The sequence below is a fragment of the Phymastichus coffea genome, unplaced genomic scaffold (genome assembly GCF_024137745.1).
Source record: "Phymastichus coffea isolate CEN01 unplaced genomic scaffold, Cenicafe_Pcof_1.1 PCOF00059, whole genome shotgun sequence".
In the NCBI taxonomy this organism is placed as follows: domain Eukaryota; kingdom Metazoa; phylum Arthropoda; class Insecta; order Hymenoptera; family Eulophidae; genus Phymastichus; species Phymastichus coffea.
In genome coordinates this window covers 1568329-1588074 of record NW_026706870.1, presented here as the reverse complement: position 1 = coordinate 1588074, position 19746 = coordinate 1568329, and the positions used below count along the sequence as shown (strand labels likewise).

Here is a 19746-nt window from a genome sequence, read left to right as displayed (position 1 = left end):
GTAATAAGCCGGGATTGGCACGTTTACATCAAGTTTGCATTTCGTGAGCCTATACCTGAGCCTAACCCAACCTGAACCCAACCCAACCCCCTCACTATTAGAACTATATGCATAAATTGTATAGGAATAGTACGCAATTTAATTCATAGTAAATTATCACATAGAACTTGAAATATGTCGTAAAATAGATTTCGGGGGTGGTTTTCCCATTTTGAGGGAGGTTTGAAAAATAATCTCGAATAGGTCAAATTTATTTTAGCATTCTATCTACGATAATATTTTTTTTGTGGCTATTTTAAGTTTATTTTTTTCTTTTTTTTATAACAATAGTCATAAAAAGAGTTGAATTTTTATTTAAAAAAATAAGACTAGCATTCCTTATCGTCGAAACTGCATGCATTAGTTTCGTATTTACGTTAGCAGTCAAATGAAATTTGTTTCATCGTAAAATATCAATTAGAACCTCAGATATATTGCAAAATACGTTTTTAGGGGTGTACATTGATGGCCTTTTTCACCCCCTAAAAGTGTTTTTCTGCAGATAAAGAAAAATACGTATTACTTGTTTTTTTTATGAACTATCAGATATCAAAAGATTATTAAAATCGATGATTTCGAGTTGGGGGAGGGGTTTCCTTATTAGTTGTCATTGTTATACATAGTTTGATTTGACACGTGTTGACAACTTCAGAAATTGATGTTTAATCGAAATATTACATATTATATTAATAAAAATATCTAAACAGCTAAGTCACTTCTAAAAACATAACAGTATAAGAATCTCACTTCAAAAAAATTATTTTATGAAACCATCATGGTAAATTTCCCTTACCCTAAAATCAGCAAATTCGTTCGATAAAATAAAGCTAACTCATAATACTTTATTTATTAAGATTATGAATGTTGTCACAAAATGTAAAAACAAGTTTTGAAGTTTGATTAATATCTATCAAAGACAATTCTATCTAATAAATATTTATCAATTATTTTCACATTTAAAAACACTATTACTTTTTTATGACAAAAATCATCTTGTGATCGAGTTATAAAACATATAACTTAGTTTGTTATTAATTAACTATTTAAGTGTCTCAGCTTTGCCGTGAGGATCATTGTAATTTTTATAAGAAATTTATTGCCTGTAGTAACAAAATTTTTTGTTTTATATAATTTCTTCTTTGAATGAGCAAATAAATATGAACGGCAGTGTATTACATTAATAAATAATTTGATTACTATATTACAAGCATAAATATTTACGATAGAATTTGACAAAGAAATAAAGTTTCTTAAGTGTTTCCATTTTTTAACAACTACTTGTAACATAAGATCATTAGGTAGGCTAAAGAACAGTGATCAAAAGAGACAATTTTACGGTTAAGCGGGATATTGAAATCCTTTAATCATGTCGCAGTTCAATTTTCAATACCGCCGCCTCGATCCGTTCCTGATATGGTAGCGTGCAGCCATTTCACGCGGCTAAAAACGAACGCGAAAGCACGAAATAAATCAAGAGATGAATAAAATTAAGTTTCGGTTCTTTACTCTGAGCGAGAATAAGTAAAATTTTAATCGGAGATACGTAAAGCGTTACACGAAAAAATGTGAGAAAAAATGTGCGGATTTTATTTTATCTTCCTGTGACAAACACACAACAAAATTTTGACCGAAAGATTTGGGAGCACGCAATAATAAAAGTGTCAACAAGCAGTCGTACTTGTTGACCGCTACTAGTAAAAACAAAGAGAAAACAAAAATCAGCGCGAAATAGCACAAAACGCGACGCACGCAAGTCAAAGTATTGCACTCGAAAAATAATTATTCCTCACTTACTTAGCATCTAACATCGTTGCTGCAGACAACGATGTGGATATACGCGTGCCAGGCGTACGAGAGCTGCTGGTGACGGTCGATGGTTTCTAGTTTTTCTAGCGTTTGTCATCCGAAAAGCGACGGTCCGGACGATGAATTTCTTGTTGTCAACTGCACCGGACGTCCAACTCTCGACGAACGCTCCTAAAATTATTGTTTGGATCAGTCGCACCAAAAATCACACGAATTTTCCAGCGAGAACGGGATACGACGAGAAATTGGCGAGAGAAAATTGACGCAGGCTAACTCTTTTTTTCTTTCCTTCTGTCCGGTTCGCCGATCGAAGCGATACTAATATTCGTCTAGTCGCGTGCAGCTCTCCCCCTTCCAACCCCGCGACCGCATGCTTCTCCTCAGTGTGCTTCCGAAATTTCCTCCGGTCTCTCACATTCGCGCTCGCTATTTTCCGTCGCAGTCTCTCTTTATTACATGCGCGCGCTTTATTGACTACTTATTCATTAGAACATATAACTAAATTTTTAATTTATACTCAAATTCAGAAAACAATGAGGCATCTGCGGTGCAGCAAATGAGTTATGAAAATAAAAATTATAATCGGTTTTACGAATTCATCCCAAAAAAATACCGACAACGCTTAAACATTGTCACTCATTAGCAAAAATTAGGCGTTTCGTCCGTATTGTTGAATCAAACTCCTCAGTAAAAATCCAATGGCATACCTTAGTCTCCTGGCTGTTAGATGTTCCGTAGAACATATAAGAGAACCATTTTTGAAAATTTTCTAACTAATTTTTGATTTCTCATTTCGAATCTCGCGAACCATTATGGGGTAAATGAGTAACCATGATTGAGCATTGTCGGTATGTTTTTGGAATGAACTCGTAAAACCATTTATAATTTTTGTTGTTACTTATACGAGTTATCGTAATTTAATTATTCATGAAAATATTAATGTGTGGCGCGATACTGAAAAAAGTTGTCGTAATAATTGTAAACATAAAAAACAAAATAGAGTATTTTTTCGTATTGATTTTGATAATTAAATTTTTACTATTTTCAGACAAGAATAAAATAATTGGCTTAAAAATTAACAAAGTGCTTAAGGCTAAAGTTTCAATGGGCGATAAATGTTTTAGTACAATTAAGTAATATAAGTAATATAATATAATAAATATAATTTTTCATTTTGAGAGAAATTTTGAATGGGTAATATTTCAATGTATATTACACCAAGAAAATAATTGTTTTCATATTTCTGATTCAAAAATTGTTAAAAAATCCTACCTAAAATTCCAACTCGGTCACAAATGTAAACAATTCTCAAGACATCACGGGCACGAAGCGCAGTGGGTGAAAACGTATCTCTTTAAGCTAAATCTATTAAGCTAACAGTGCCTTTTTACCACATTCAGACTTTCATGAATTTCATGCCTCTATAATCATAGAACCAAACAATCATGATCTTTATAATCCCAGCCCCATGGAGATTAACGCAAAGCTTAACAGTAAGAAAAGAAATGCTGAAGATGATATTTCTCATCAAAATAAGGTTTTACTGACTGATCAATGACGTCCATACAAAGATACCTATGGCGCCGAAAATCCACACCCACTGAATAAAGATGCCCTTCAACTCTAAAACGGCCCTCGTCTAATCAAATCATGCAGTTCAAAATAGATAACAAAGGCCCTTATAGAGTTTGAATCAAAAATATTAATAATGACAAATTTGGTCTTAGCGCATACAAAGTAGGCAGTAATAATCTTCAATAATCTAAAAAATTTACACAACTGCATATTTGTTGGCGATTTCAATGCTCACCATACAAACTAGAATTGCAATAAATCAGATACAAAGGGTGAAAACTTATTAGTATGCATTCAAAAAATAATCTGTTTATACATAATAGTGACAGCTACTCTCACATAGATTCCACTTCTTCGTCGAATATTGACTTAATTATTTCAAGCGAAAACATAGCAGAACGATTCAAGTTTGCGAAGATACATGGCGCCCTATCTACATTAATATTAATGTGCTGAAAAACACATCTACCATAAAAAAGCCATAAAATCAGATCGCAACGAACAATTCGGAACAATGTAATGCAACAACTTGACAGCTCATACGTTAATTTTTTTACCAAGCGTTTACGAAAACTTAAGCGCCAGTCAAAAATATGAATATTTTGTAAGCAAAATAACAAGAGCCATTTCTAATCATCAAAAAGCAAAGAAACGCTGCTTTCAAAATATAGAAGAGAAAAAAAAACATAAATGATCTCATTGAGTACAAAAACCAGTTAGCACTTTCTATAAAAACTTTTAAAAGAAAAAAGAAAGAAAGCTATAAAAAATTTGCCAGCACAATTAATGTACTTTCGAAAGGACGCTACGTAAAAATCCTGAAAAACAAGTGGATCAAAGTTAACGTACCTCATGTCCTGGAAAATCTACAACTTAGTAAAAAAACTAGAAGCTCTTAATAAACTATGCCTTTCAATTAAAAAAACAAACTAATCCAAATTACCTTCCAGACTACTAACCAAATAACTTTCTAGAAAAATCCTTCTTTTTTGCCGAATTCAATCATGCTCTTGACTCACGGAACTTATCCCCTGGTTTTGACGGAATAGATTACTTTACAATTAAAAGTCTCCCACTGAAGTACAGACTTATACTTCTCGATATTTATAACGAGATGTATGAGATCAGCGATTTCCCTGCCAACTGGAAAAAGTCATACGTACACCTCATCCTAAAACCTGACAATAAAGGCTACAGGCCGATGGCCCTCACCTTAGCACTCTGCAAATTATTTGAGACAATAATTAAGAGTAAATTTCAATGGTGGATAGAAACCAATAATATTTTGCTCGATATAGTCTGAGTGGATTCCGTAAGGCTTAATCATGTCAGGATAATTTAATAAACTTAGCAATTACTGTACAAAAAGCTTTACGAAGAAACCAAGATATTTATTCCGTTTTCTTAGATGTTAAAGGCGCGTTTGATAATGTGAATATAAAAATTTTACTAAATAAACTAGCGAAAATTGGATGCCCTCTAACACTGATTAATTCACGAATAGACTTGTATACGCCAACGAACAAAGCGAACCAAAATTGACGTGTAGAGGCGTTCCGCAAGGGGGGTTCTTAGCCCCCTTCTATACATAATATTTGTTGCCGATATTATCAAAAGTATTCCAAAAGAAGTCCTAATACCTCAATTTATCGACGATATAGCACTCTATTTCAGTAGTTTGACGTCATTCTAAAAAGTCATGAATCAAATTAAAAATAATCTAACTAAAATTTATCTCTCTCTCATACCTGAAAAAACTGTACTCATTCATATTAACAACAAGAACGTAAAACCCGGTGAAACAGAAATCCAAATTGACGGCTTAGTGATTAAATCCAGCGAATCTACCAGATTTCTAGGACTGATTTTTTATTACAGACTTTCATTTACACAACAGATTAGTAGAGTCAAGCCTCTAGAGTTTTAGTCGACATATACCACAAAATTATTAATTATTCAAAGGCATTTCTACTGTGACATACAGAAAGTAATTTTAACAGAAATATGTTATTTAATGAATTAACATTCAATTTTATTAATCTGAACATGATCTGAAAGATTGTTAGTAATAGATTTTTTATTACTATTGACGTAAAATAATTGACCATATCTTATATTGAAATAAGTGAAATCTCCACGAGAAAAACAGTTTTTTAAGTAAAAATTTATATTAATGCTTGTATCAGTCCAATTAGTATTAAAAAATATATATGATGTATTCCTTTAATTAACCGTAAGTTACAGGATATAAAATTGAGTAAGGATAGTTTTGACATATACAGTGAAACTAATTTATGTTACTATACAAAAGATAAATTATTACTGCAGTGTCACTCCTAATTATGAAAATTCCAAACTGTAAGTTTGATTGAGGTAATATTGCTATTTTAGACAGGGAAGGTAATCACATTAAGAGATTGATATCCGAAATGATACAAATCAATTTTGAGGAAAATACAATAAATAAAATGGAAGATATCCAATATCTCAATATTGACTATAAAAGCTTGTATAAAAATCTAAGAAAATCAAAGTAATAATTTAATTTTTTCTATATTTAGTTTATTCTAATTTTTAATTTTTAAGCATTGTAACCCATATATTTTTAGAAACTGTTTACAAAATTTTGAAAAAAATGAAATCTATCTACAGAATGACAAAGATGCTATGAATTACTATCATATTGGTTTCGTAAATTATTATTAAATAAAACAGAAAAAATACTTAAAAAAAATTTTGTTAGTATGGTTGTCAGCTACTTTCAATTAATATCTTATTAATTAAAAAAAATAACACTATTTCTTACAAAATTTAAAAAACTTCTCAGTTTGAAATTCACTCTCTATCATCTTATTATTTACGTTAAATTGTTTGTAAAGTTTTGAAAGTAATGAAATCTATTTAAAAATGGCATGATATTAAAAATTAGTTTCAGATCTCTTATACAAATTAAATTAATATATATTAAATGACAACAAAAAAATACATCGACAACAAATCTACAATTTGCGTGGATCATATTCTACACTTCAACTATTAGTCATAAATATTTCAATATATATGATATTCATTTTCTTCACGGAGATGTCAGTCAAAAGTCATTATTGAATTTTTGAAGCTAATGAAAAGATATGTTATATTCCTGTCTGTTATCAAGTGAATAAATTAGAAAATGACCTATTAATTATGATGAAAAACAAAAAAAAAATTTTAGTTATATCTGAGTTGCTGCTATTTGTCAATTTAAATGGAAACAAACATTTATTTTTATTTTTTACCCGGCTATATGAAAGACTTCATCACGGTAAATTACCAGCTGAATATTTTTTTCGTAAAACCATTTATAACCTTAATAGTCATATATTTTCATTTTAGTTTTGCTAATATAATTTTGTTAAAAAAAATTACACAAGGGTAGCTACCCTATAAGCATATCCCCCGTTCCCTTATTAGCTGAAGGTCTTTTCGTTTCATACTGGGATAGGATCTACCATATATTTGATAAATAGCTTTTTTAAGATGAGTCAACGAAAAGCGCAACGGGGTCCTAGGCTAGTATACACTGCAAACCTTAAAGCTTTTTTAGCTGTTTAGTCATCATTGTTTCCTACTTGACGTCCCTTTATTAGGAACATTCACTATAAACGAATAGTCGGAAAAAATAAAATATTAACATAAGAATTGTTTATCGTGAATGTTATATGTAAAGCACTATTTCCTTGTTTTTTATGAGTTATGCGGCACTTTCTGATTACTCAAAAGTTGAAAAACGGAAATAAAAAAATTATATTAATTTTACTATGTACACTAGTTATTAAGAGTAATGATATTTATTTTTAATATTATTTGTCGTGAAACTGTGTTTTGAAAAAACTGTAGATGGGGAAGGTTTAAAGATAATTAATAGACTCTGTGGATTTTTATCTGAATATATCTCATTTGATTACTCGTGACCTATAGTTGATTATTTGCTGACGGAGTATTCCTAATAAAAAGAGTAAGTAGAAAATATAAATATGAAACTTGTTGAACTCGTGAAAACGTGATAAAAATTAATAATTAGTATACGGCTTTTTCACTGATTGATATTATAGTTGATTCGTAAAGTTTAAATAAAAATTATATTAATCGTAACACTAACTTGACAAAAATTTAAAAATATAGAGTTGTATATTTCACAAATTATGATTTTGTGAACACGAGTCAAATAATAGATTATCAAAAAATAATTGTAAAAGATTCCTGTTAAATGTTTTGATGAGTTGTTAACGTTTGTGATAACAATTAAGCATTGATCAATTTATATATCCATTAAAAAATTATTCCGATAGAACCATTGATTATTATTAGTGTCCCTGTACTCTGCTGGCATTTTTGTCGTCTTATATAGATTGATTGTTCGTGTTTCTTTACAAGTGGAATAGGTTAATTGTTCTAACGTATTATCTTTGTATAATTACGATTTAGAACATGTTATCAATTGTAAATACATGCAATATTTTTGCAATTGTACCAGAACTACTTGCATTTTTATTGTTTAATCTAGGTACCTTTTATTGCAAAAGCCTCGGGCATACGTAAAAATTTCAATCCTTTCTAAGAGAACTCGCCAAGTTGAACTGTTGCTCTTCCCAATTTGTCTGTGAAGAAATATGAAGGAAATTGAGCTTGGTGTAGGTAAAGAAACGATCAAATAATTTTTCACTTTAACTAATTCGTTAACTTAGGCATAACCATCTATAAGAAGAAGAAGCAGAATTCGTTAACCTCCTCAGAAATTTAAGTTTAATTACAGCAAAGTGTGCTGTTAGTTGGAGCAAACCAGTTTGTCATCATATCATTTTCTGTTGACAAAATTGGCATGAATTATTTAACAAGAACTCATAAGAATCTCTTATACATAATAAATGGTTTTATTTGTGTCATTTTTTAATGAATTTTTTTTAATTACTAACGCTTTGGTAAGAGAGAGAAAAAATGTCAGTATATCATGTTGATTCTACGTACTGTTTGCTATAACATGGCAAACACTATTAATTAATTTTGAAAAACTATACGTAATCTTAACAAATACGTACTTCTCAACTATACAAAAATTTAGACCTATAGTTCCAGAGGATTGTAGACCTATATGCTTTGACAATTGCACACCGATATAATGAAAATTCTATAAAATTAATTAACCAAATATAAAACTCTTTGAATAACTGCTATTTAATTGAAAAACATAATACATTGAATACATTAGGATTAATGATAATTGTTATATTTATAATCATGTCAATAAAATACATCATTATTACTTCTATACTTTTTTCGACAAGCTAATTTATTATATATGTTTCTTATACAATATTTTCATTAAGCATACATTCATATACAAAGTATTAAATATTCGTACAAAAATTCAAAACTTTTGGCTTCAAACATTTACGTATTATTAAATCCCGTCAAAAAAAATTTCAATTCGCAAAGAATCGAAACAACTATGCGACGAGAAAATTTCTTGTTTTTTTGTTCATTTGATTTTCTTTTCATCGTCCAAAAGGTCTCCTACATGTCAAATACTTTGCTACGTATTAAGATAAACTTTGGTTTTAATAGCCAATGCATAGTTTTGTAAATCTAATAAAATTTTTCTTTCAACTTCATAGTATCAAATTACAACATAGAAAAAACTAATTATACATATATGTATATATATATATATATTTTTTTTTTTTCAAATTCATTTATAGTTTCTACAATTATTAGTTGAAAACTTGTACTGGAATCTACTAAACTATTTCTACAGTTACATGATTTTCTGATAAAATTAGGAAAGAAACACTATTTACTCTGCTGAGAACGAAACATAATGCAAGCATTGTCAGAGTATTGATTGTCAGACTTACTTCGTCATATATTATTTACACTTGTTTGTCATTTATTTACAGCCTCGCAAGCTAAAAAGGTATTGCTTTTCAAAATTTTCTTTTATTTCTTAATTTCTAAGCTTCCGAGTGCTACGCGTCATCTTTTTATGGCACTTTTATAGAAGAATATTGACGAGTTGTTTTTTGAATAAGTCATACTGGTGGTGCATAAAAAAAAGAATATATAAAAGTACAATAAGAAATGCTTTTCTGGTATATAGCTTTGAACACAAGATGATAAAAAATTGAGTTTTTTAGTGCTGTAAAACGAGGCAATTTTACAGCTAAGTACCAGTTGAAGTACGTCGTTAAAAATCACGCAGCCTTCCGCTTGAATCCTTTGTTAACATACAGAGAGAGAGAGAGAGAGAGAGAGAGAGAGAGAGAGAGAGAGAGAGAGAGAGAGAGAGAGAGAGAGAGAGAGAGAGAGAGAGAGAGAGAGAGACAAAAAAGAAGGTGATGCGTTTGCGATGATGAATGAATACTACGCCTACTGCATACATTGCCGGTAAAGTTGGGCCTTGGCTTCGAACTCGGCAAGTTCCTTGTCCATCTGGTCGTTGAGCTTGTCAACGTCTCTCATAAGTTCGCGCAGCAAATTGTCGTTGTCCTTGTAAACGCTCTCCATACCCTCAAGGTCTTTGAATTTGGACTGCGTGTCAGCGGTCAACTCGCTGGCTCGCTGAAGCAACTCTTTGGCGCGAATGATGTCGTTCTTGCTCTTGCTTACGCGTTGGTTCAGCGACTCGGCGACCTGCTTGTACTGTTCGCCAAGACTTTCAGCTTGCGATTGAACCTTCTTAGCTTCGTCGGAGATGTTACTGGCTTGCAGTTGAATCTCCTGCTTGATCATGAAGTCGTTCTTGACCGATTCCGTCTGCAGATGTTTCAATCTTGTCTCTGAAACGAGAGAAAAACCGGCGTTCGCGAGTGACTGGTTTACCGCGAGCGACGGAAGCAACGGACAAAGTACGCTTACCCAACTCATTGACCGAATTGGCAGTGTCGTTGGCCTTCCCCTTGGCGTCCTTCGTGATCTGCGAGATCTCGTCGAGGTCCTTCTGCGACAATTCAATGTCGTTCTCGGCCTTGCTGATAGCCTCCTGAGCCAACTCTTGCGACTCCTGCGTCTCCCTCAGCAATTCGATGACCTTGCCGGCCAACGCCTCCTTCTCCTCGGCCATCGCCCTCGTCCAATTGGCTCTGTCTCTGAGGTCATTGGCCAGCTGCAGATCGTTCGACGTCTCGCTGAGGATGCGCTCGGGGTCGCTGAGGGATCCGACGATCTCGGCGATTTTGTCGGCTAGATCCTTGATCTCCTCCGGGGTGAGCGTGATACTCTTGTTGAGCACCTCCCTGGCGAGGTCGCGCACCTCCGCAGGCGTCGGTTGCTCGGCTCTCAGCAAATCGAAGATCTTCTTGTTGACGTCCGACAGGTCCTCGGTGAGCTTGTCCGACTGGTTGCGCGCTTGGGAGGCCAGATCGAATGCCTCTTGGGCGTTGCCGCGCGCCCCGGTGGAGCTGTCTCTCAGCCGGTTCATCTGGAAGTGGCGATCGAATCGGTGCTCTCGACTTGAAGCGGAAGCCCGCGGGCCGAGGCAATACTCACGTTGCGAAGCAGCTGCTCGGCCTCCTCCTGGTGGCTCTTGATCTTGGAGGCCTGCTGCTTGGCGACGTCGAGCGCTTGGCTGGCCTTGGTGAGCGCACCGGCGTCGCAGGACAGACCGCCGCAGTGTCCGCAGCCAGCACCGCCGCAGACGTCGCTGCAGTCCGACACGTTGCGACCGCACATGTCCTGGTTGAGCTGCGGCACGTGGCCCTTCAACTCGTCCAGGTGGGCGTTCAAGGAGTCCAGAGACTGCTGATTCCTCAGCCTATTCTCGTCGACACTGGCGCTGCTCTTGGCGATCAGGTTCTCCGTGTTCTTCTTGTATCTCTCCGCGTCGAGCAGCACGTTGCCCGTGTCCGCGGCCATGCGCTCTGCCATCTTCGACTGGTCGGCCATCTGCTGCGTGATGTTCAACGCGCCCTGAACGTTGGCTTCCTGCAGGCGATTGGCCGACTCGCGCAGCTTGCCGGCGTCCTCGTGGAGAACGTCGGTGCGGTTCTTCAGACGCTTCAGCGCCTCGTCGGCCAGCGTCACTCGTCCCGAGACGTTCTCCAGCTGGTCGGTCAAGTCGTCCAGGATCATCGACGAATGGTCGATGTCCTTTGCCAGTCTCGCTTCCAGCTGGTTCACCTCCTCGAGATCTTGATTCTTCACCGAGGAGCTCTCGATCACGGCGTTCACCTGTTCCCAAGCCAAGGCGCGTCACCGATTACAATGTCGCTCGCTCGCTCGCAATCGATTTGCGCAAGGAAGCCTCACCTGAGCAATGGCGCTGTCGATCTCGTCGAACTCCTGGCTGTAGATGCCCGTGGTGCCGACCTTCTGAATGTTGGAGGCTTCGTCGATGACGAACGCGGTCTTGTTCCTCAGGCCGTCGAGGATGCCGTCCCAATTGTCGAAGCACTCGCCGCAGGGCGAGCAGCTCGGCGCGACGCCGATGTAGCTGCGGTCGCACTGGTCGCACTTGTCGCCGCCAATGCCCTCGTGGCAAACGCACGCGCCGGTGTTGCGGTCGCACTGCAGGCTCGCCGAGCCGATCTCGTCGCACTCGCACGGGTGGCACTGCACGTTCGGGTTGCCGTAGTAGTTGGCCTGGCACTCGTTGCAGCGGCGACCCCCGAAGCCCGGCTTGCATTCGCACGTGCCGTCGTAAGGGTTGCACCTGCGCCGAGAGCAAACGTCGATCGAGCTTCCGAATGGGGGGAGCTTTCGGGGAAGCTCTTCGGACGAACCTGTCGGAGACGCTCCCGACGACGTCGCACTCGCACGGGTCGCAGCCCTGCCCACTGGCGATCCTCCAGTGATAATCCTCGCAAGTGTCGCACACCTGGCCGATCACGTGCGGCAGGCAGGGGCACTGTCCGGTTCTGTGATTGCAGGACCCGGCGCTCGAGTCCGTGCCCAAGATGTTGCAGCCGCACTCCTGGCAAGTTTTCATCAGCGCGTCGCCGTAATAATTCGGCTGGCAGACTTCGCAATTGGCCCCGGCGGTGTTGTACAGGCACTGCAAGCAGTGACCGGTCCTCGCGTCGCAGTTGCCCGGCCGAGCGACGTCGATGTTGCCGCTGCAGTCGCACTGCCGGCACTTGCCGCCCGCCACCTCGGGGTTGCCGAAGTGGTTGTCGGCGCACACGTCGCAGCGCGGCCCTGCGTAGCCTTGGTAGCAGTCGCACACCACGTCCTGGGATATCGGGTCGAGCGAGCAACTGTCCGCGTAGGCGTGTCCACTCTCCAGCGTTCCTGACAATCAGAGCCGAAGGGTGGTAGCGCGGGGATCGAACGGCCGAGTCGAGAAAGCAGAGCTGCTCGTCTAACCTGGACAGGGACAAGCCCGGCAAGGGATGTCCACGCCGATTCGGGGATCGCCGTAGAAGGCGTCGACGCACCTCTCGCAGTTGTGCCCAGTGGTCGAGTCTCTGCATTCGAGGCAAGCGCCGGTAGCCGAGTCGCAGTTGTCGGCGTGACCGTTGCACTCGCAACGCATGCAGTGCGGGAAGTTCCAGAAGCCAGGCTCGCACTGGCCGCAAGAGCGACCGTAGGTGTTGGGCCGACACTTGCATCTGCCCGTGACGACGTCGCAGAAGTTGTCCAAGGCTCCGATGCCGTCGCAGTCGCAAGGTATGCAACCTTCCGGTCCGAAGCCGTACGTGCCCGGAGCGCAGCGGTCGCAGCGACGACCGACCACGTAGGGCTTGCACTGACACGTGCCACCGTACTTCTCGCAGAGCAAACTGTGCGAGCCCGTCGGGTTGCACTCGCAAGCTGTCGAACGAAAATTGGCCGCTGAGCCAGCTTCCTGCGTGGATTCTCGTCGAGTCCGCGAAAAATGTGCTTACAATGAGCGCCGTCGTAGACGTAGAGACCCACGCTGTTCTGGTACTTGGAGCAGATCTCGCGGATGTCGCTTCTGTTCTCGTAGATGCTGTAGTAGTCGTAGACGTTGTTGTAGTAATCGGCGCAACGGAATCGTTCGTACTCCTGACGGCGAATTTCTCCAGGACCCCCGGTAAAGAATGGAATGGAGTCTATTCTTGGACTGAGGACGATCTGCGATAGCCGATTACGTTAGACGCCGACGCCCATTGTTCTTCGCTTGGACGAGCTTACCGAGTCGATGAGAATCGAAGCCATGGACGAGTCGCCGGGTCCGCTGAACCTCCTGATCTCGAGCAGCACCGTGTAAATCTTGTCGGCTTCCAGGCAAACCGACGGCATGGCCACGGAACTCCTCTGGTTGGCGGGCAGCGGCACCACGAGTCGGTCGTTTTCCGGCTGCCAGTCGCTGCCGCATGGGCCATCGGGGCTCGGCGGTCCGTCGCGTTCGAGCACAATCCGAGCGTCCTCCCAGACTCCGGGATATTTAGGCTCGTAGCGCACTATTATGTCGTACCACATCGAGCGTCGCACGTCGTCGATGGTGAAGTTCAATACCGAACCCTCGATCACCTGCATGAAGCCCAGTCCGGTCCACGTGCTGTTGCGACCGTCGCGGTACGGCTCGCGAATGACCACTTGGCAGTTCTGCACTCGCACACAAATGTCACGGAGTTAGAATGATCTCACGAGGGCTCGCGCGAGACTCGATTCGAAATAAGGCAACTCACGTCGGAGCCTCTGGCGTGCTCGCCTTCGTAGATCAGATAATCGATCGAGCCGGTGTAGTAACTCTGCTCGGGATTGCTGCATGTACGGCCACCGACGTGTGGTCTACAGCGACATTGCCCGGTCTCGACGTCGCAGTTATTGTCGTAGGAGCCGCCCGGGTCGCAGTCGCAAGCTTTGCAGCCCTCCGTCTCGTCCGACAGACCCCAGAATTCCGGCAGACATTGGTTGCAGTCGCGACCGGTGACGTAACGCTTGCACGTACACTCGCCGCTCATCATGTTGCAGCCCTGATTGTTTATCGTGCCCAGAGTGTTGCAGGTGCACGCTGAAACGTATTTACCATTGTCGAAATGATTTTTTTTTTTCAGGAAGGGACGCGGGGCGGACTCGCTTGAAATTTATGCGCTTCGGCTATCGATGTTACGCTGTGTGCTCGACCTATTCCGAGAATCTAATCTGCACAGCCCCGCGCGCGCTGACTCAAATTTCCTCTGGCGATAATGAGATAGATAGCAAGTGGAAGAAGCACGCGCTTTTGTCAACTTATGGAATGTTGAGTTCTATGTAAAAGAGCAAGAGACGTGGTAAAATGATCACCTTGGCATCCATCAGGATTGAGCTCGGTGAAGTTCCAGAATCCGTTCTTGCAGCGATCGCAGCGCCTACCTTCGACGTTGGTCTTGCAGTGGCAGCGTCCGGACTCGTCGCCGCTCAGCGGGTCGGTGCGAGCGTCGCAGATGCCTTCGTCCAGCGAGCCCCTCGGATCGCAGTCGCAAGCTGTTCAACGCCGAAGCGAAAAATAAATCGTAAGAACGATGGCTCGCAAAGCAGGCGAACCGAAGGCGCTATACCGACGTTGGCAAGCTTGGTAGTCGGTGATGTCCCTGGAGGGCTCGTGATAGAAGAAGGGCTTGCAGAGCTCGCAGTTCTGGCCCATGGTGTTGTGCTGGCAGTCGTCGCAGACGCCGCCGGAGACGCGGCCGCTCCTCTCGTACACGGCCTCGTCGAAGTGGCAGCTCTGGCTGTGCTCGTTGCAGTTGCACTTCCTGCAGGCGTTGGTCTGCTTGCCCACGGCCGGTTTCCAGGGCAGGTCGTTGTAGAATTCCTGGCACTGCTCGCAGTTGCGTCCCTTGGTGTTGTGAGTGCAGTTGCACCTGCCGTGGACCATCTCCTCCTCGTCGACCCAGTCGTTGATGGGCAGACAGCGAGACGCATGCCCGTAACACGAGCAAGAGCCGCGAATGAACATGTCTTTGATGGCGTAATAGTATTTCTCGTTGATTTCGGGACGATTGTCGAGTTTCTCGTCGCCCAAGCGGTGCTGCATCGTGAAGTTTATGCGCAGGTTCGTGATCTTCAGCAGATTCTGCACTTCCTTCGAGTATGGATTGTCGATTTTCAGATTGCTCGGCAACACTCTGCGAAACGCCAAGTATTCGTTCGCCTTTATTCATTCGAATCAACTGCTATCGGTGCTGTCTGTGACCGTGTAGTTTCGGGCTATGTTGCGGGAAACCTTTGCCGATCACATTGGACGTCTAGACACGCGTGTGTCGCAAGGATTTTACGCAACTTCAAACTACTCATTGTTGCAACGTTACTTGAAGCTAATTACGAGAATGACTACGTGCGAACATCGTGTACACATCGGACTTTGCATAATGCACAGTGCACTACGGGTGCGAATCGATCACATTTACCAGAGTTTTAGAGCTTACGTTTTCTCAAGTTCCTCGAGACTGCGCGCGTGAAAGAACACAGACGTTGCTTTTAGAATGAATATCGCACTTTTCTTGTGTGCTCGCTTCGCTGACTCAGCGTTTCGAACAGCCTTTAAACGTTCCTACCTGAAGATCACCTCGCCGTCCGTGGAAGGCTCGACGTGCGAGTATCGCGAGTCGCACACGACGTCGCTGAGCTTCTGCGGCTGGTGAGTCGGCACACCGGGGAACGCCGAGGCGCAGTCGTGCGCAAAGTAACGATAAACCTGCCAAGTCTGGCCGAAGTCGTAGGACCTCTCGAGGACCATGGCCGCAGGCCTGAACGTTTGAAAGTGAATGATGATGTGAGTGAAGTGGAACTCGGCCTCCAGGTCGAACTGAATGTACACGTCCTCTTTGCCGTTCTCGGCTTGCCACCAGGTGCGGTGCGGCGTTCTGAAAGCACAAAAGCCGGGCGTCAGCCAAAAGCGGGGTGTCCCCGGCGAGTCGCGCGCGCAGGCGTGGACGAACCCGCTGACGATGTTGGTGATGTCGTGCTGGTGTCGCGGATTGCGCGCGTCGCAGAAGAAGCACTTCTTGCGGTCCTTCAGGTGCGAGATGATGCAGTAGCGCTCGGGCTCTCGCAGTCCACAAGTCGACGATGCGTAGAGCGCCTTGCTCCTGCCGATCAGCAGGTTACCCGTGGCCGGGTAACAGGAGCCCTGCTCGCACGGGTGTGGCCGCTTGATCTGCATGCCTGCGCCAAACGATCGATCGCGTTCGTTAAAGAATGCACTCGCCGAACGAGTCGGTTGCTGCACGTACGCGACTACGTGTTAATATCATTAATAGCGGCAGTTTTGTCGTTTTGGTTAGCCCTCGCCTAGTACCAACTGCACCTGTTAAATCCGCATTCTCCCGTCATACTCAAACTCGTTAACAAATAGGAAACAAATGATCCGTGGTTACTGTCAAGGTGAGAGAAAGAGAGAGAGAGAGAGAGAGAGAGAGAGAGAGAGAGAGAGAGAGAGAGAGAGAGAGAGAGAGAGAAAGAGAGAAAGACTAAGGAGGTAGATTGATTGTCAATGTCTCTCACAAGGACTACCTCGAGGACGCAGCACGTTCAGCCAGGACCAGTCGAGACGATCTTCCATCAGCGGCTCTTCTTCCACGCCGCTAATGTCGCCCCTCTGGATCGCGCTCGTACCTACAATTTCATCGTTCATGCCCGCGTCCAACCACTGTCTCCTTTCTCTGGCATCTCGACTCCGCTCTCGGTTTCGACGGGACGGCCCGCTTGCCCCGCGCTCGATATCAACGGAAAGTCATTTGTCTAATTGTTGTAATCTTACCTCGTCCCGGCACTCGAGTGTAGTTCCTGCCATAATCTCGTGCCTGTCCTCCGGCTGAACCGACGAGGCCTGCGCAGACAAAGCCGTCGCATTAGTCGCGATCGGATCTCGAGGGAGGGCAAGGACCGGCCTGAAAGAGATCGCTGTGGAGTTCGGGCGAGCGAGGCGATCGGGCACTTTGATTTTTCGGAGAAGAGCCGCTATCGCCGCGGGCTTATCGGCTAGGGACACAGCGCCGGATGTTTACGAGAATCTCGCGAGCTGCCTGCGCTAACCGCGGCCATCTATTCCCCCCCTCCCCTTCTCCCTCGCGCCTCTCGATCGACGAGTTTAACAAAAGTGCTCTTGGCTTTCGCGTTTGCCTCCCTTTCGAAACCGCCGCTCTTCTCTGCCGGCAAGCGTCCATTTGGAAAGTCCACTTGCCTCCGCACCGCTCGAACGATTGCCCTTCCAGCGCGATGGCTATCCGCGATTCGGGATATCGGCGGGCGAGCTACGCCTGCACGACAGTCAATTCGCAACGAGCGAGATACGCGCGTTCTCGCGATACCCACGTATGTGGCCGTTGCACGTTGATCGCGTAATGAAGTTTTTACATAACCCAGATCTCCAACCTCGAGGGCCATTATCAAAGGAGTTCAACGCTTCTCGTCGCATCAGACAGAGAGAGCGACAGACTTTTTATTTCTCTCGCGCCTTCTTCTTTTCGGCTTTATCCAGGCCGGTTTGCCACCAAAGATTAGATACCGGCGCCGACCAACTGCTGACCTCCCGTCGACCCTCGCTTATTACGCGACTGCTTGCCCCGAAAATTCTTCTCGATTTAGTTAAACTTACTACTGTTTTAAGATTTCCCGTGAATATTGCTAATTAAATAGCATTTATTTACAGAGGTGACTGATCAACAAAAATTGATTGTTTATTGAATTATAAAAGCATCGAAAATTGAAATAGCTAATTTGCGTAAATGTTTACTCATCTCATGAATTGACAAAGTCTGTTTCTAATCTTCGGATTCGTGCCGAATATGAAATTATCATTTCGCAACTATTCTCGTAAGAATTCAATTTCGAACGATGCGTGTCGTCATCTCGAGATGCGTTATTTCTTTAGTGTATATCCATGATGTTAACACGCTGTATGTGAATTCGAATCATTCGACAAAGCCTACTTTGGATTTTCATCGGACCATTTAAGAATAGAACATCCGAAGAATTCGAAGGTACTTTAGAAAGACGTCCACAGATTTTGAACGTTGACGTGCATGGATAAGTTTTAAATGAGGCGTAGACTTGAAAATATATTCAATTCCAAAAAAAGTTCTATTATAAATTGAATGCGATCGCGCAAACAAATTGAATCGATCGAAATCTCGATTAGATAAAAAAACTCGCTTATTTGATGGAAGGTAACACTTTTGTCTGATTTTCGCACAGAAATAACGAAGAAGCTCACAGCTTGGCGGTGTCATTGCAGATTGCATTGGGACAGCGATTTCAGCCGCGCGACCGCGGTGTAACATTTCGCGAGCAGAGTACAATTCCATCCGAAAACTGATACGTTCGCGGCAAGAGAAGGCCTTACGTAGGTGGAATTTTCGCAAAATTACTTGCTCGTGCAAAGTGGCGCGGAATGCGAAGGCGGATTTCGAGACTTTTCAGTTGCGAGCTTGGAGGGAAGGGGGAAAAAAAAGAATAGTAATTTACCTGCGAGACAGACGAACAGAATTGAAGCGAAGAGGTTGAGGGCCAGGTTAGACCGAGTCATCGTGGTGGCTGTATGCGTGCGCCTGTGTCTTTGCAGCCGATTCACTCTCTTTTCACCGTAGATGCTGCCACCGCTTTAGTCGCTCAACTCCATTCTTATCTGCAACACAGATTTCCAACACGCTCGCGTCAACGTAATGTCAGCGCCCAACGAGGTTTTACGAAGACAAAAGAAAAAGAGGAATTAATGAATTCACGAGAGCGAACAGATTCGAGGGCCACGTCGCGTGCGAATCGGTCGGTCAGACAAGCCGCCACGGAAGAAATCGCGCGCAGAAGCGAGCTCAAAGCTGCGGCCGACTGGCCCGCGACGAATTCCGTAGCAGCGGGGTCCGCGCAATAAAGCGTCGAGAGTTTACGATGTGCACTGGTCGGTAGCGCGCCGCGATCGGCGGCCGCGGACTGTCGGCGCGAACGGCGAGCGCCGCGCGGGCGACTTCGGAGCCGCGTCGGCCGACGGAGCGCGCCCGCGGAGGCTGCAGCCAGGCGCAGCTCTGTTGCCTCGCGCGCGCCGAGCAACGGCGCAGGGCTGCAACATGGGCGCGACCGCGTTATATCCCTAAAAGGCCTTGGCTCTTTCTCGCGTTTCTCTTTGCTGCTCGCGAGCTCGAAACGCCGCACTGTGCACACTTGGAGCGACCGCTAGCACGTGTATATACCTGCAAAACCGTAACTGGCTCTCTTCGTCGTTCTTTTTTTTTTCTCTCCTCGCGGCCTCTTTGGATTGTCTGTCGCGTCTGAGAAAGAGAGAGAGAGCAGCAGCATCCAGCGCCAGCGAGCTGCACTGGCACACCACACACACTGAGAAGACGGAAACCTCTTTACAGTTGAGTCGAGAGAGAGCGAGAGAGACTCTGCGCGACGTGCTTTAAGGAGAGG

General features: G+C 43.2%; 1 protein-coding gene across 2 annotated transcripts; it reads right to left on the bottom strand.

The window, feature by feature from the left end:
* Nucleotides 1-9683: 9683 nt before the first annotated feature.
* On the bottom strand, nucleotides 9684-19649 carry LOC131666616 (laminin subunit beta-1). Of its 2 annotated transcripts, XM_058939449.1 has the most exons (17): nucleotides 19527-19649; nucleotides 18808-18967; nucleotides 17102-17170; nucleotides 16281-16506; nucleotides 15897-16205; nucleotides 15768-15788; nucleotides 14905-15467; nucleotides 14647-14826; nucleotides 14049-14374; nucleotides 13552-13965; nucleotides 13281-13491; nucleotides 12760-13206; nucleotides 12177-12684; nucleotides 11704-12106; nucleotides 10945-11625; nucleotides 10315-10876; nucleotides 9684-10235 (listed from the first exon to the last, which is right to left on the bottom strand). In XM_058939449.1, exons 2-17 carry the CDS (start codon nucleotides 18866-18868, stop codon nucleotides 9826-9828), a joined length of 5391 nt encoding a protein of 1796 aa, XP_058795432.1. In that variant the 5' UTR covers nucleotides 18869-18967; nucleotides 19527-19649; the 3' UTR covers nucleotides 9684-9825. The 2 variants fall into 2 exon arrangements, with proteins under 2 accessions (XP_058795432.1, XP_058795433.1); XM_058939450.1 differs by lacking the exon at nucleotides 15768-15788.
* Between the last annotated feature and the right edge of the window lie 97 nt (nucleotides 19650-19746).